The sequence below is a fragment of the Sinohyriopsis cumingii genome, chromosome 5 (assembly GCF_028554795.1).
Source record: "Sinohyriopsis cumingii isolate HCF-2022 chromosome 5, ASM2855479v2, whole genome shotgun sequence".
NCBI classification, from domain to species: Eukaryota; Metazoa; Mollusca; class Bivalvia; order Unionida; family Unionidae; genus Sinohyriopsis; species Sinohyriopsis cumingii.
Genome location: NC_142965.1, coordinates 78,519,796 through 78,536,577, shown reverse-complemented (window position 1 = coordinate 78,536,577; position 16,782 = coordinate 78,519,796). Strand labels below are relative to the sequence as shown.

Here is a 16,782-nt window from a genome sequence, read left to right as displayed (position 1 = left end):
AGTTTGTTGCCATTTGCTTAATAGTTTGTCAAGACCAGTTCTCTCCTCATACAGTTTGTTGCCATTTGCTTAATAGTTTGTCAAGACCAGTTCTCCCCACATACAGTTTGTTGCCATTTGCTTAATAGTTTGTCAAGACCAGTTCTCCCCACATACAGTTTGTTGCCATTTGCTTAATAGTTTGTCAAGACCAGTTCTCCCCACATAGTTTGTTGCCATTTGCTTAATAGTTTGTCAAGACCAGTTCTCTCCTCATATAGTTTGTTGCCATTTGCTTAATAGTTTGTCAAGACCAGTTCTCTCCACATACAGTTTGTTGCCATTTGCTTAATAGTTTGTCAAGACCAGTTCTCTCCACATACAGTTTGTTGCCATTTGCTTAATAGTTTGTCAAGACCAGTTCTCTCCACATACAATTTGTTGCCATTTGCTCAATAGTTTGTCAAGACCAGTTCTCTCCACATACAGTTTGTTGCCATTTGCTTAATAGTTTGTGAATGGACGTAAACTTTTATTTATTTTTCCATGCCTTTAAAGCAACTCGCAACTTTTTTTTGACTGCTCCAGTGGCCTAGTGGTTAGAGTGTCCACTTCAGATGTGGGAGGTTGCGGGTTTTAACCACAGCCAAGTCATGCCAAAGACTTCTAAAAATGGTACTAACAGCTGCCTCGCTAGGCGCTAAGGATTAAGAGGTTAGTGTTAGGACTGGTTGGCCTGATGTCAAAATAATGTGATTGGGTGGGACATCATGCTACATGTCTGTACATGATGCCCCGGTGTAAGACATCACTATAAACTGCCACACTGTAGACATCGTAGCGATGTGACTGAAAAATCGTTAAAGTTACGTTAAAATTCCAAATCACACACACACACTTACACATGCGCTCACACACATACACAATTGTTTTTTAAAAGTACTGTATGTACTTAGCTAAATGTTGAGTCCAACTCCAAACAGATTCAGGTCTATGCAATATGTTAGGAGCCATGAGTAGAACAAATGACCCTGATCTGCTGGCACATTATGTAACAGCAGATCTGGTGATTGCATTTGGTATGTCAGGCCTGGGCAACTTCCTCCGAAGTGCAGGCCAGACAGGAGATTTTTTAAACCACACCCTATGATGCAAATTAATGAGTAAAACCAGGTCACTGACCATATCCGGACTGCAGGCCATATTTTGCATACCTCTGTGGTATATCTTGACAATATGAATAGAATCTATGAGTTTTTGTGGAATTGTAGTAATTTGGAATCTTATTTGAAGAAGTGACTATGTTACAGGATTCCTCGTAAGACTTGTTATGTCACAGCATATATCTGAGCTGTTATATCAGAATAACTGATATTGTTTTGGGATTAAAGTTTCTTGGTTTAGTTAACTGTTTATTTAGCTTGTCATGTTTATGAAATATCTTTAATACCTGATAATGAATTTTAAAGGAAACTGAAGAAAATGATAAAACAGTTCTTGTTACAGTTGAGGTCAGTTACCATCCCCAGATGGATGATCATGATTTTTAATAAATGGTTCACAAAATGAGCCTGTTTCATGTAAATAATTAAATTATAAAAAAATTACAGCTAAATTAGTGAGGTTACCAAAGGGCTGTCTTAACAACATTGTAGGATCTGGGCAAAGCAGTGCATTGGGGCCCCCTACCAGCCCTACCCACTCACAGGAATTCTGCTAGATGTCACTATTTTTTAAAATTGGGAAACGTGCTTCCCATTGCGCTTTTAAAGCAAATTAAATTGCCAAAAGATCTTTAAATATTCATTAACAATATGGGCAGCATGATGCCCCTAGAAGCATGAGGTCCTGGGCAACTGCCCAGTGTGCCCATGCCTTAAGACGGCACTGGGTTACCAAGCCCTCAGTTGCCCTACACATACACACCATTTCCCTCCTGTGATCCTTATACTGAATCAGTGGCTGCAAAAAAATTAATGGAAAAATCCCTGCCAATGGTTCCAGTGTAAAGGATTAGATTCCAGAATCAAATTTTTAAAAGAGAAAGGTCTGCAATGTGTTGGAATAATGACTAAAAAATTAGGCTTTTGTTGCATCTTGCAGAAATACTGCTGAATGTTCATACAGCTATTTTAAATAATTATATTGCCACAACTGTCAATATTTAGACATTTTGCTGTCTGATGCTCATCAAGAAGACAGCCTGTGTATCAGACAATTATAGTATTAATTTCACTATATATCCAGCCAGACAGGGTTATTTCTATATATCCAGCCAGAGAGGGTTATTACTATATATCCAGCCAAACAGGGTTATTCAACAATTTGAAAGCATATTGCAGCATCACCTGATTTACTTCAGCCGATGTATTTAATCATTTGCTGTCCTACAAATTTAATCATTTACTGTTCTTCAGACTTGCATCATTTGCTGTCCCTAAAATGTAAAAATGTTCTGTCTTTCAGACTGAATCAATTGCTGTCTTACAGACTTAATTATTTGCAGTTCTACAAGCTTAATCATTTGCTGTCTTTCAGACTTAATCATTTGCTGTCTTTCAGATTTAATCATTTGCTGTCTTACAGACTGAATCATTTGCTGTCTTTCAGACTGAATCATTTGCTGTCCATCAAGTTTAATCATTTGCTGTCCTACAAACCAAATCATTTGCTGTCCTATAAACTGAATCATTTGCTGTCCTACAAACTGAATCATTTGCTATCCTTAAAATTTAATAACTTTCTGTATTCAAACAAAATAATTTGCTGTCCTACAAACTGAATCATTTTCTGTAATTTAGTATTTGGCTATCCATATAATTTGCTGTCCTTCAGATGTATTCAAACTTACACAATTTGCTTTAATTTATTCATTGGCTGTCCCACTATCAATCATTAACAGCTGGTTGCAGACTGGTCAATTAAGTACATTACTCATTTGCTGTCCTAGTAATTTGATCATTTTTGCTCTCCTAATTCATTCATTTGCTTCCCTTTACCTTTAATGATGTAATCATTTGCTGCCACACTAATTTTTGGTTTGGTTAGGTATTTTACAGATGGTAATACAAGTAAGTTATTGAGTACCAAGGCAGTTGGAGTAAAGACCCAGACTGGTCGAATGGTAGGATTCGAACCTACACCTTTTCAGTCTTGAGAACAGCGTGCTAATCACTGAGCTACCACAGATCCTTCCCACTAATTTAAAAATGTAATTATTTGTTGTCCCACTATTTAATCATGTAATCATTTACTGTCCCACTAATTTAATCATACAATTATTTGATGTCTCACTATTTAATCATGTAATCATTGGCTGTCCCACTAATTTAATCATGTAATCATTGGCTGTCCCACTATTTAATCATGTAATCATTTGCTGTCCCACTAATTTAATCATGTAATCATTTGCTGTCCCACTATTTAATCATGTAATCATTTGCTGTCCCACTAATTTAATCATGTAATAATGTGCTGTCCCACTAATTTAATCATGCAATTATTTATGTCCCACTTAATTGATCATGTCACCATTTGCTGTCCCACTAATTTAATCATTTCATCTTTTGCTGTCCTTTAACATTACTCATTTACTGTCCCACAAGTTTTATCATGTCATAATTTACTGACCTACTAATTTATTCCTGTTATCTTTTGCTGTTGTTCCAATTTAATTATGTAATAACTTACTGTCCTGCTAATTTAATTATGTACTCATTTGCTGTCCAACTGATTTAATCATGTAATTATTTCCTGTCCTACTAAGTCAATCATTTTCTGTCCTTCAGATTTAAAAATTTCCTGTCATGCTAATTTATTCATTTGTTCTCATAATAAATTAAAGCCCCAAATGCCGCCATTACATGCAAAAAGTCTATATATATGCCAAATCATCTCATCGCTGAAGCTTGAAAGATATTGGTCCTAACATCGTTAGGTTCCATTAAAACCAGATAACATAGATGTTTCATCACATTATGAACCATGTAATTTCTCCCTCGACCTGAGAAACCCTACCATTGTTCACATGTGTATGAATTAATCCAATGTTGATCTGAGACATCTGTGGGTAAACTGATTTCAGTCAAAAGCTGGAACACAAGATTTGATGACATCAGCAACATCACAAGTCAACACCATGCTATGTTTTGGATTGTCTTCAGCCCAGGTTCACCATATTCAGGCACCCCAGATGATAACCAGTATTCATGCAAGTGTTATTTTTATCTGATTTAAACTTTAATCACAAGTCCACTACAAAAAGCTGGCTTGCCTCTCTTCATTCCTTCTCTAATCAATTTGTATGCAATGTTCAAATGATGGTCATTAAAGGAATTTGTCGAATTTATCACATCACTACTTTTGGAGCACTCCTGAAAAAGAATGGAATTACGAGTGACTTCGTTGATTGGATTAAGGGTTGGCACATCTTAATTCTAAACTGAATATTTGAACGTCATTGAAACTTAACATCTTGATTATCTCATAGAATGGTTTATGTTTATAGCATTTTTAACATTTCCTTCCTTTCAGTCTTTAATTAGATCAGAAGAATGATGAAATTAATCATAAATGGCAGCATTGGGGCTTTATGCATTTGTTACAGTTTATTTCTTTTCCTGTCCCACTAGCAAGTCAATAGCATTTAACAGCAGACTGGTTAATTCTGTACATTATTCCCTTACTGTAAGGACATTCATTATAAGATGGTTCCTTTTTATAAGTATTTCATTTTATTATGTAACTGTAAAATTATGTGTATCAGTGTTGTAGTTACATTGATACTTGGAGAGTTTCTGGCATAGTTTCTTATCACAGAACATATAAATGAGTTTTTGATGCATTTATTTTAAGGTTACCAGAACTTTGGGGGATATGGACCAAGATAAATATTTACCTTCTTAACTACCAATAACAAAGTTTTTGATCTTTTATGCCCTATTTACTAGCATGTAAACTGAACTTGAAAGAGAGAGGAGTGTAATGGCAAGGAAGTAACTAGATACCTCTGTAGAACACCTGACCCTCAAAACATAAATATCAATGAGAAAAACATTGCAAATTAGATGCAAAATCAGAGAATTCAGACAAAATAGGGTTTACATCAAGATCTAGCACAGAAATTATCAGTTAACTTTCATTTGCTTTGATTCTTCTTTTAGTAGTTGAAACACAATCAGTCTGCTTATCAGCCTGTAAGTTAAAAAAAGAATGATCAGAGATAATCCACAAATATATTCTTGTACTTTACATCTGCTGGTCATTAATCACAAGACGGAAAAAGTATACCATATTTCTCCCATGATGCCTTGCTCAAGATATGTTCATCTCCAACTTTGAGAAACTTGTTGTAGACATGGTCTATCCAAAAATAAGTCCATTCCAACTTCTGACCCAAAGGTGAACAGAAATGTCTGCAAACATTGTTTTATCTCACTATTTTGCAAGCCCCAAATGCATGTCAGATATCATTTATTGAACAAACTATTTAGAAAAATAATAAGATATTGTTTCATAAAGCAATATTTGGTTGCCGTATTAAAATCAGTTCCTTTAATTAAAATTTCTGAAAAGTTATTGTTTTATTTTGAACTTACAGACTGATAAGCAGACATATTGTGTTTTTGTTGGCTTTTTTTAAATGGCATTTTTAAACGCTGGTTATATCTTGTTGAATGTGAACTAAGTGCCTTTTTCCAAGGCCATGTTGAGGCAACCAACCTGGGGTGGTGTGGGTGGGTGTCAAACATGTGACCCTTGGATTACAAGTCTTACACTCTACCAACTGACCAACTGCAATGCCCTTCTAAACAGTGAATAAAATACTTATCAAATAACATCAAAGTGTGATAGTAATCTTTTGTTGTGTGTGCATGGATTTTTAACGTAGTTTAACAATTTTTCAGTTACATCACTACCATGTCTGTAGTGTGACAGTTTATAGTGATGTCTAGTACTGGAGCATCATGCAGCAGACATGATGTCCCACCCAGTCACATTATCCTGACATCAGGCCATCCGGTCCTAACACTAACCTCTTAATGCTGAGAACTCAGTGAAGCAACTGCTAGTACTATTTTTAGATGTCTTTGGTATGACTTAGCCTGTGTTTAAACTTTCAGCCTCCTGCATCCGAGGCAGATGCTCCAACCACTAGGCCACTGGTGTGGTCGATCTTATGTTGCCATATGGCTGATTATTACATTTCCACTGAATGTTTGGAATGATTCTGATTGAAAAAGGCATAAACAACCTGTTTATAATTTCAAGCAATCACATGAGCTAAGCTTTATTTAAAGAGTAGTTTTAAAATTTTCTTTCTTAGAACACTGTGCTTTCATGGTTAACATGCTGTTTTTTTCATCTGAACCAATCTCAGTTTGTATAGTTGGGTGCCAGATACGTGCATCTAACCAATCCCAGTTTGTGTTTGGGTACCAAAAACATGCATCAAGCCAATCCCAGTTTGTGTTTGGGTACCAAAAACATGCATCAAGCCAATCCCAGTTTGTGTTTGGGTACCAAAAACATGCATCAAGCCAATCCCAGTTTGGATGGTTGTTTACCAAAAACATGCATCAAACAAATCACAAAAATGATTATTTTCCAATGTATGTACATTCAAAATAAAATCCATGGACTGAAAATATTATGTAATATAAGGTTTTTTTTAAATATAAATATTCTCAAGTGAAATCATTTCCTTTGTGACCCGCTGTGGTTTGTATTTTAGTCTTGACCTCACTAGATGATTAGACTACTTTCTTGACCAGATTATTGAAACTGAAAGGATTCTTATTGAAGTAAAAATTGATACCCCCTCAGAATGTTTTAATTATAAAGATATTTCATCTTAAAGGTGAATAATGGGGCTTCAAGAAATGGCTTTCGCTTCAGCGCCATCACAGCATGCAACCAAATGAATAGTGAAGTGCCATACACAATGCTTTCTACTGTCTATACTCACTTCAAAGTTGAGTCAAATTGAAAACAGCAAGGATCCTGATCTGCCATATCATATTGAACCTGCAGATAAGGATCTATGTTGTTTTGTGCTACTGATTACTTCTAACAAACTACACAGTGCCAGATCTGCTGGCACATTATGTGATGGCAGATCTGGGTCTGTGCAGTTTTCAATTGGACTCTTATAAGCAAGTATAGACTGTATGATTTGACTCTTAATATGACATGGCCATATTCAGACAATAAGCCCATTCAAACCTAAGCAATTATGCCTTTCCAAACCAGTGATGCTGTTGCTGTATACTCTTATAAGACTGAGATCAAACCTGTGCTTAAAATTATATGTCTTATACAAAGTAAGAATTTTAATTGTTTGCATTTTTTACCTGAGGCCATGCAGGTGTTTGAGAACATTTGATTACATTTGTTGTTCTTATGGTGGATCTTGGAAACTTTTTGTTAATAATGGTTTGATAAAACTTGATTCTGTGTGTGGGCTAAAACACATGACTGTCTGATTTAGAGCTATGTGTTGTACACCAATACTCCAAAACCATTAAGGTCCTGGCATTTACACTGCACAGGCAAGACAGTTTACAATCTTATTATGACCTTTGTTTGCATTTCATACCTGTTAATCTAAGAAAAATATTATGCTAATGTTCTTTTGAATTGCTGGCTGTTAAATTCAAGCTAAAATAGCTTAACTCCAGTTGCCAATGGTAGATAGCCTACTATGTGTTGCTGTGCTGTAGAACACAAAAGGTCAAAATAGAAATAATCTTATGATGGATATTAATGTAATGATATGACACTGCAACTGTGTTTTTATTAATTAAATAAAACAACATGTACATGTAAGTTCAACTCCTGGGTAATGTTTCTCAATTAGTGTCTCCCAACACAGAGCTTGTAGTTTTCCCAGTTCTAATCATTAATATAAGTTATTTTTGGAAACCTTGACACAGACATCAAACAAACCAGTCATTCTGGGGGGTCGGTGGTAGTATCAAGATGTTACCAAATACCTCTTATTACATCAAGCAATTATTTGTACATTATTTAATCACCAATTTTTACATTTAATGTCAATGGCATGCTAGTGTACAAAAGAAATTTATCGTTTCTCTTGGAATTTGAGAGATTCAACAGCAGTGTAGCTTTGGCATTAGCTCTGAAACCTTAATAAAATTGAAATCATTTGACAGGAATTCAGAATTTTTTTAATTACAGCAAGTACAGGTAATAAACCTTTAAAGGTTAGAATCCTAATACTTGTTTTTCAGCTGTATATTCAGTTTTTCTCATCTCAACCTGAGTTGAATTGCTTTTTTTTCTATGTAGATCAAGACACAAAATATTTGGATAGATCTCAGCTAATGTTTGTTTATTGGTTATATTTGAAATGTAAGTTTTTTAAACAGTAGTGATCAAATGTGATACCCCAAACATTCAAAATTAGGTGGCCTAGTGGTTAAAGCATTCTCCTCGCATGCGGGAGGACATGGATTTGAAGTCTGGCTGAGTCATACTAAGGTCTTTTTAAAATGGTACCAGTAGCTGTCTTGCTAGGCACTCAGCATTAAGAGGTTAGTGTTAGGGCTGGCTGGCCTGGTGTCAGGATAATGTGATTTTGTGGGACATGATGCCACGTGTCTGTGGCATGATGCCCCAGTGCTAGACTTCACCATAAACTGCCTCACTGCAGACATCATAGCGATATCACTGATTTTTTTTAAAGCTACATTAAAATCCAAATTACACACACACACACACACACACACACACACATGCACACACTCACACACAGACAGACACAAAATAACAGTGATAATTAGCTCTTAAAATCAAGCAAACCTGGAATGTCTTATGTGAATGTAAGTTAATGTCTACGCAGGGTGTACATTATTTCCTTCATTTATACATGTGTATCATTGTATTTTCCAGTGTCCAACAAGAGTGGAGAATATCCCCATCATTAATGATGTGACAGCAGTCTTTCATCACATGACCCTCTACCTCAGGTATGGTGCATGCAAACTGATAAAATCTCCCTTTTTTCCATCATCACTTGAGTATTTTATTGCAGTAATCAACAGTAATCAAGATAAAAATTAATTGCAACACATTTACATCCTTAAACATGCAGCATTTAATGCTATGTTGAAACCTAGCTTATAGATGCAGTCCAATTCTGCAGTCCGATTTAGAGTCCAAAAACAATCATTGCTGTAGTCGCATTTAAAAATGAATCTTATTGCTATTTACGAAAGGAAAATCAATTCTAGATCAAAACTGAATTGAGTACTGTATACTTATTTGTTGTTGTTGTTGTTGTTGTTGTGGGTTTAACACCATTTTTCAGCATATGATAAAAGGCTAAACATGGCAGACAGTATATTTGGTAGAGGAAAAACCTGAGAAAACCTCGAGTAGAACCACCGACCCATTAAAAGCTACTGACAGGCTTTCTCGATTCTCACATACCCATGTTGGCCAAGCCCAAGACTAGAACCCGTGCAGACAGCGATAAGATGTCAGTGATCTTTAAAGGTGAGGGCCATTGACCACATGATGACTCGAGGCCCCTTCTTATTTGTCTGTCTCATTTAATCGTATGGATAATAATGGCCTTTTTGTAAAATAGCTGTTCATATTTTGACACTAACAAATATGAAATCTACCTTTTTATGATGTATGTTAATGTACCGGTATGCAGAATTACCAGTTGCAGTTTGAAAATTACATCGAGACTCAAAATACGCCATTTCAACTTCGACCCAAAGTTCTCATTCAGGAATGTAAATAAAATAATCCTTTATTATAGGATAGGAAATTTCCATGAATTCTGTCTGCATCAGAGACTTGGCTTTTTATGCTACACCATTGCATATTGTCCGTAAGGAAATTTCCATGAATTCTGTCTGCATTACAGACTTGGCTTTTTTATGCTACACCAGGGCATATTGTCCGTAAAGACTTAACTGGTCGTCATAGAGGAAACACACAATTTTGAAACTTTACAAATAAATATAATGGCAAAATAATAAATCAACGTTACTAGCATACTTTATTGATGCCAAATTTGAAAACATGAAAAAAATATTCCCAGTATTAGATACACAGAAACTATTTTCCATCATCTGCTGATATTATGCTATAGAAAAGTGCCTGCCTGTCTGTCGCCTCAAAAGTAATCCATCCTAAAATATAAGTCAGTCACATGATCCATCCTCAAAAATAAGCCAAGGAAAAGTAATCCATTCTCAACAATAAGCCCGTAAAAAAAAATTTATATTTTAGGCTGCTGCACATTGTTGAATTATTAGGGTATGTAATGGTACAGTCAATATCAATGGAATGCACATCTACCATACGTACTGGCTTCAAAATTGACTTCATCTGCAAACAGCATAAACCCAGATCTTCCCTCGCATAATGCGGCAGCACATCCCTGTCTATACAGTTTGATAGGAGTATTCAGTAGAACAAACAACAACTGACCCTGATCTTCCTGCATATTATGCAGAGTTAGATCGAGATCTATTTCTGCACAGTTGGACTTATATAAGTGAGTTTGTATGCTATCTCACTGAACAGTATTAAACCTTTCTGTTCATATCAGTTTTATTTCTGTTCACACCGTTGAGTCAGTTTTCGATAAATGTATTCCTGTTTACAATTAAACCTTGATGGAAATTTTCATTAGAGGTTCATGAAAATGTATTGAAATTGGAAAGTTTGAGATTAAAAGTAACCTCAAATTTTTCAACTGATTCATCCCAATGAAGATTCTTCCTAACAGTCACATTTTCAAGGTAATGAAGTAAATATAAAACCAATAAACTTGTATGAAGCTGACACCTGTTGTAAAGGGACACTTTTCTATACTGATTTAAGATTGAAGCAGTTTGACCACAGTTTTTGAGTGGAGAGAGGGAATCTCGTGAAAAATTTACTTTTATCAACATTTTAATTTAAATTCAACTACAAATGATGTCTCTTTTATTTTGTGAATCATGGTGGACATGGATTGTGATTCTTTAACAATTTTTTTTAGTCATATTGCAACAATGTCTGCATTGTGGCAGTTTATATTGATGTCTAGCACTGAGGCATCATACCACAGACATGTAGCATCATGTCCCACCCAGTCACATTATCCTGATACTAGGCCAACCAGTCCTAACACTAATTCTTAATGCTGAGCATCTAGCAAGGCAGCTGCTAGTACCATTTTTGGAAGAAATTTTTGTTTAGAAATATTAAAACCAGGCATGACAAATTTTGGATGCAGATGACAACAGTTTTTATGCTTTTCTAGAAACCCAAAAAGAAAAGTGCAGTCTGCTAGTTTTAATGGAGATTCCATTTGGTTTGAAACACAAATAGGTTGACAGTATTAGGGACCCCCAGGTGACAGTCAGGTTAGAAATAATAAATTGATGAATGAAATGACTAAGTTTTGTGCATTTTTCATATCCTTGATGAGTGCTTTTCTTATTTAAAATTGGTAGGGGGTTAAAAATGGGACCCCTGGGTGACAGTCAGGTTAAAAATAATAACATGATGAATGAAATGACTAAGTTTTGTGCATTTTTTATATCCTTGTTTCATACTGTTCTTTTTTAAAATTGGTAGGTGGGTAAAATAAAATTGAAGAGCATGCAAGTCTGGACCATTTTATGGCATCTAGATTGTTCAAAGGGTATGTTGGTTAAGGGGCATACAATAGTTGTTATTTACAGACAACTGGGGAAGTGATGCCATATGAATATTATAAGAAGATTATTTCTTTTGTGCTATATTTACATGAAAAATTAAACCAAATAGATACATAATTCAATCAGATTTTAAAAAGGAAAAGAAAATAAAGTATGGTCTGTAGTGATTTTATATGAAATAGCAATCATGGTTTATGTGACATATTCAGAGACACCCAGAAACCCATGGTTTATGTGACATATTCAGAGACACCCAGAAACCCATAGTTTATGTGACATATTCAGAGATACCCAGAAGATAAACACATGAAGGCTACAGTAATGCTTTAGAAATACATAACCATTCAAAATCGACAAATTTTTATATCTACTTCAGAATCAGATCACTCTGGTGGCCTAGTGGTTAGAGCATCCCTCTCAGATGTGGGAGGTAATGGGTTCGAACCCTGACCGAGTCATACCAAAGACATAAAAATGGTACTAACAGCTGCCTTGCTTGGTGCTCAGCATTAAGAGGTTAGTGTTAGGACTGATCAGCCTGGTGTCAGGATAATGTAATTCGGTGGAACATGATGCTCAATGTCTGCGGCATGATGCGCCAATGCTGGACATCACTGTAAACTGTCACACTGCAGACTTGTAGTGATAGGACTGGCAAATTGTTAAAGCTACATTTAAAATCCCAAACACACATACACACTTCAAAACCAATTCTGACTGTACCATTTATGCTCACTTAAAAGACAAGCCCAACTGCAAACATGTATGAGGTGGTGTCATTTCGTATCTGACACAAGTTTTGTGTTACCATGGAAACTGGTGAAAAGATATTGAAGAAATAACAAATTTCCAACCTTTCTAGAAATTATTAATTAAAATTAAAAAATATATGGATATATGATGCTTTTAAAAATGAGATTTAATGATGATGAAACATACATTCTTGCACATCAGTGATTATCCCCACTTAAAAGTGAAGTTAAAAATGCTACAAGTTTCATGTTTCATTGCCAAGTTAAATAAACCGGTAATTGATCTAAATTTGCATTAAAAGTAAGCAGATGAAGTTTTTACAATATTTCCTCCCTTTTGGATTTAAACTGATTTCTCCTGTGTGACAGGCAGTGACTTTTCCAGCAGTATACTAATATATCTATTAAACATGGTGTTTCGTTCAGTGTTAACATATAGTCTCTCTTAGAAGTCAAGTATGACTGCAGACAATATAGACCCTGATCTGCCATCACGTAAATGTGCCAGTACTTCACAGTTTATTTTCTTCTACTGATTACTCCGAACAAACTGTAGAGACACAAATCTGATAGCACATAATGCAATGGCAGAGCTGTGTTGTGTAGTTGGCAATTGGACTGATCTTATTATACTGGAGTATATACGGTACCTACTGTGTATTTACACTGTAACTTGACACAACGAGGATACTCCACAGCACTATTATTATACGTTTATTTCTGAAATTAATATTGTAATTGTAATGTCGCCCTCTTAGGAAGAGGGGAGGTTAATTGGGTTTGGCTGGCGTGATCCAGAGGATGACCTCCCTCGTCATTATAGCCTGGCGGGAGTGAAAGAAGAATGGAATTAAAACAGAGAACTGAGCGAGAATACTGGAAGAAATAAACAATACAAGCCCCCTTTTGACAAGAAAATAACAAATTTAATCAGAGCAAATTAAAATGGCAATTCCACTCCAAGTTAGATTATCTAAGTTGAATTTACCTGTTGTGTCCAATTTGGATTTATTACATCATCATAACGAGAGGCAAAAAGAGTGCAATCTGCACAGTCGATTGCATCACCTTCATTCACTTTGAGCATATATCAACGTCTCCTAGTTCATCCTTCCTAAACTCCATGTTCTGCCCCTTCATGGACTTCCTGGTCCTTTCGTTCTGACCTTGTCCTTCTTTCTTTCTTTTCCCCGTACTCCTGTCTTCGGACTATCTCATCTTCCTCTCAGAAAGCTGTTCCTTAAAAAACAAATTTACCCAATAATTCTGTATACACACTATTTAGAGGTACATACAATTCACTTAAAGTTATTCAGAGCATGTTGCTATCCCGACACTGCGTAAATTCTGACCTAGTACGGTAGGACATTGACCTCACTTTCCATTGGCAGGTCCTTAATTACCACAAAATGTCTACCAAAGATTACTGTATTATTTTACATATGCTACTACATGTTCAACTACTATTGCATGAAATTCAAAAGAAATGTAACTCACGGCATCCCTTAACTACAAGATTATCCAAGCATTACAAAATCAGATATAATTAGGTAATTACCGTTAACTCACACTGATCTGTATTGTCCTAACAACAAAGGAATTTATTTCATATAACCATATGAAATCCTACACATATGAACATATGGATCACATGCAATCAGTTCTACCAATGAACTAATAATTGTATAATTAAAAAGGTAACTTGCATAACAATTCTATCATAAACACTTTCCATGAAATTGAAAAAAATAAAATGCCTAACATCTCTAGCATCAACACATTCCCATGAATTGAATAAATGATACATAATATGGAAAAGAAATTTAACTCACGGCATCCCTTAACTACAAGATTATCCAAGCATTACAAAATCAGATATAATTAGGTAGTTATCGTTAACTCACACTGATCTGTATCGTCATAGTAAACACATTTGCATAAAACAATCAATCAAATAATAGAATATTACATGAAACCAAAATTGTGTACCTTGTTGCTGTTTTTTTTCTTTCTTTCAGGACTTGTGCGTCCTAGCACTAAACATGCCTTTCTTTTTACATGACAACCACCTGGTTCCTTCCTTGTTTCATGAGGAAATCACTAACCACTTTTATGCTTTCACCGGAGTCAACTAAGTTTCCTCTTCTAGGAAATTTTCAGACTAAAGAATTTTGGCAAGGTTCGTCACTTTAAAGTAGGTTACTCTAAAGTGTACACCCTAAATTATTCTAACAAATCGTAGGCGGTGGTCCCTAATCTTTCCCAAAGAAATAATTCCCTTCATCAGGTTTCGACAGCTCAGAATCTGTGTATGACCATGTGACAATTTCCCTTTGAAAAAATGATATAATGAGATGGGTTCCTACCAAGCAGTTAGGGTTGGTAGCTCAATTGTTTACTTTCTAAGGACCATGTTAAGATACCCCAGTCAATTTCACTGGGTCGGAATGCAGTTCCTTTGAAGTTTACACTGACATGGGGGGAGATTAAAGAAGAAAGGTCGAAGTGACCCTTCACAAAGACTTTCTGGCTTAAATGCAATAAGACTTTAATTGCTCATTGCATTCAACTTTAAAATTTTCTGTAATTCAAAATTCGACACTTCACAGTAATGTTATGATTTTTAAAAAATCCACTCTATAAAATTTTATGACAAATACTTGAAACTTATTCTCACACCTGATACTGAATGGTCTTATTTCAGGAACCTTGAATATATTCCGTGAATACTCACAGAAGTGTTTCATGACAATCTTGAGTATAAAACATTTAAATCTTTTATTAAACCATAACTAACCTAAATAACCTGATACACAAATTTAATAATTTTAAATAGTGAAAAAAACTGTTCAGCATCAAGCAAATTTATTTAAAGCCAGTGAAAAATACAATTCAGGTTGGAAAGTATATTAAGGATTATTTTACCTGTACTCAAAAACTGGTGATAGAGTAGTCAGCTGTCTGCTGGCCATGAAACCTCTTTGATATCTTTAATTATCATGTGGATTAACCAAAGGTGTTGTTAAGGTAGCAGTAAAAACAGTGCCACAACATGTGCTTCAGAAGTGTTGTTAAGGTAGCAGTAAAAACAGTGCCACAACATGTGATTCAGAAGTGTTGTTAAGGTAGCAGTAAAAACAGTGCCACAACATATGCTTCAGAAGTTCAATAAAGAATGCGAGTTGTGAGCTTGTTAAAGATAGTGATAAAGGAAAATCATTTTATCCTGAGACAGTTTTCCAAATTAGTTGATGAATTGCTTTGATAACTTTAAATTAAGTGGTGATTGGTGTTACATTGAGCTAACATACAATTGCGGGTTTCTTTTATATTTACTACCGGAGAGCATACAAAGGATGACAAAGCATTCATGCACATCAATTCCTATTGTGATTCAATTGGATTAATTTGTTTGATATAAAGTTTAAATATGTATGTGAGGTTTGCTTTCCCTTTTGCAGTAAACTAAACTAGATTTATGTTATTTGAGATGAAGCTGTCAACATCTCCGACATATAAGTTTTACAAATTCTTGTAGTCTTCGTTTCATTTAGTGGCATATTATTTCTCATTGATTATGTTATTTTTGATGTAAATAGTTCAGCCTTGATACAGATTAAAGGTATTCCGCAGTTTAATTCCTGAACCAGTCTGTGATTTGGCTCCAATACATATTTAGGGCAATCATCACCATATTTGGAGTTTTAGCGTTTGAGGTCGCTTCAGGAATTGAAATATGCATTATCTTTTGGATTTTCCAAGGTAAGATAATATGAAATAAAATGTGAATTATTTCCATGATGCGTTTTGTTGTTACAAACATTAGGTCTGATGCATATTTGTAGACAAGTTTCTTGTGTAGACAAATATAGACAAATTTCTTGTGAGGCTTGACATTAATGGCAGTACATGTACACATTGAACAGGTTTTCATACTTTAGGGACAAAAAGAAAAGCAAACACTCTAGCTCCATGATGTTTTAGACTAAAATTTGTCCATAATAGATACACAAGCTTCTGAAATTTCTTCATGGAGCAGTCCTGCACCATTTCTAACTTTGAGTTTGAAATTGTTGAACTGAATACATAAAAGACGATTTCCAATATACCAGTCCATATGCAGTGTTGTTGTATGAAATAGAAATTTTGAAAACAGTTGGATAGGTATATTGAATGACACGTTAGCACAATATTGAAATTTATCAAAATGTATTTTTTCCATAAAAATTGGTACAGAAAATTGACATCATTCAATATATACGGTACTCCCATTTAATGCTGTCCTTTGGAGCTGTAAGGTATTCCACTTTCTAGTAAAACTGCCTTATAATGAAGTACATGAAATATATTATTTTAGTAGT

The 16,782-nt window shown here is 35.0% G+C and overlaps 1 protein-coding gene across 2 annotated transcripts in view; it reads left to right on the top strand.

The window, feature by feature from the left end:
• LOC149799536 (uncharacterized) overlaps nt 1–16,782 on the top strand; it is a 349,619-nt gene that overhangs the window by 85,181 nt on the left and 247,656 nt on the right. For both annotated transcript variants that reach the window (XM_089958886.1, XM_089958885.1), the window contains exon 4: nt 8,893–8,969. In XM_089958886.1, the coding sequence (XP_089815012.1) occupies nt 8,893–8,969 (77 nt within the window). The remainder of the gene's footprint in view (nt 1–8,892; nt 8,970–16,782) is intronic.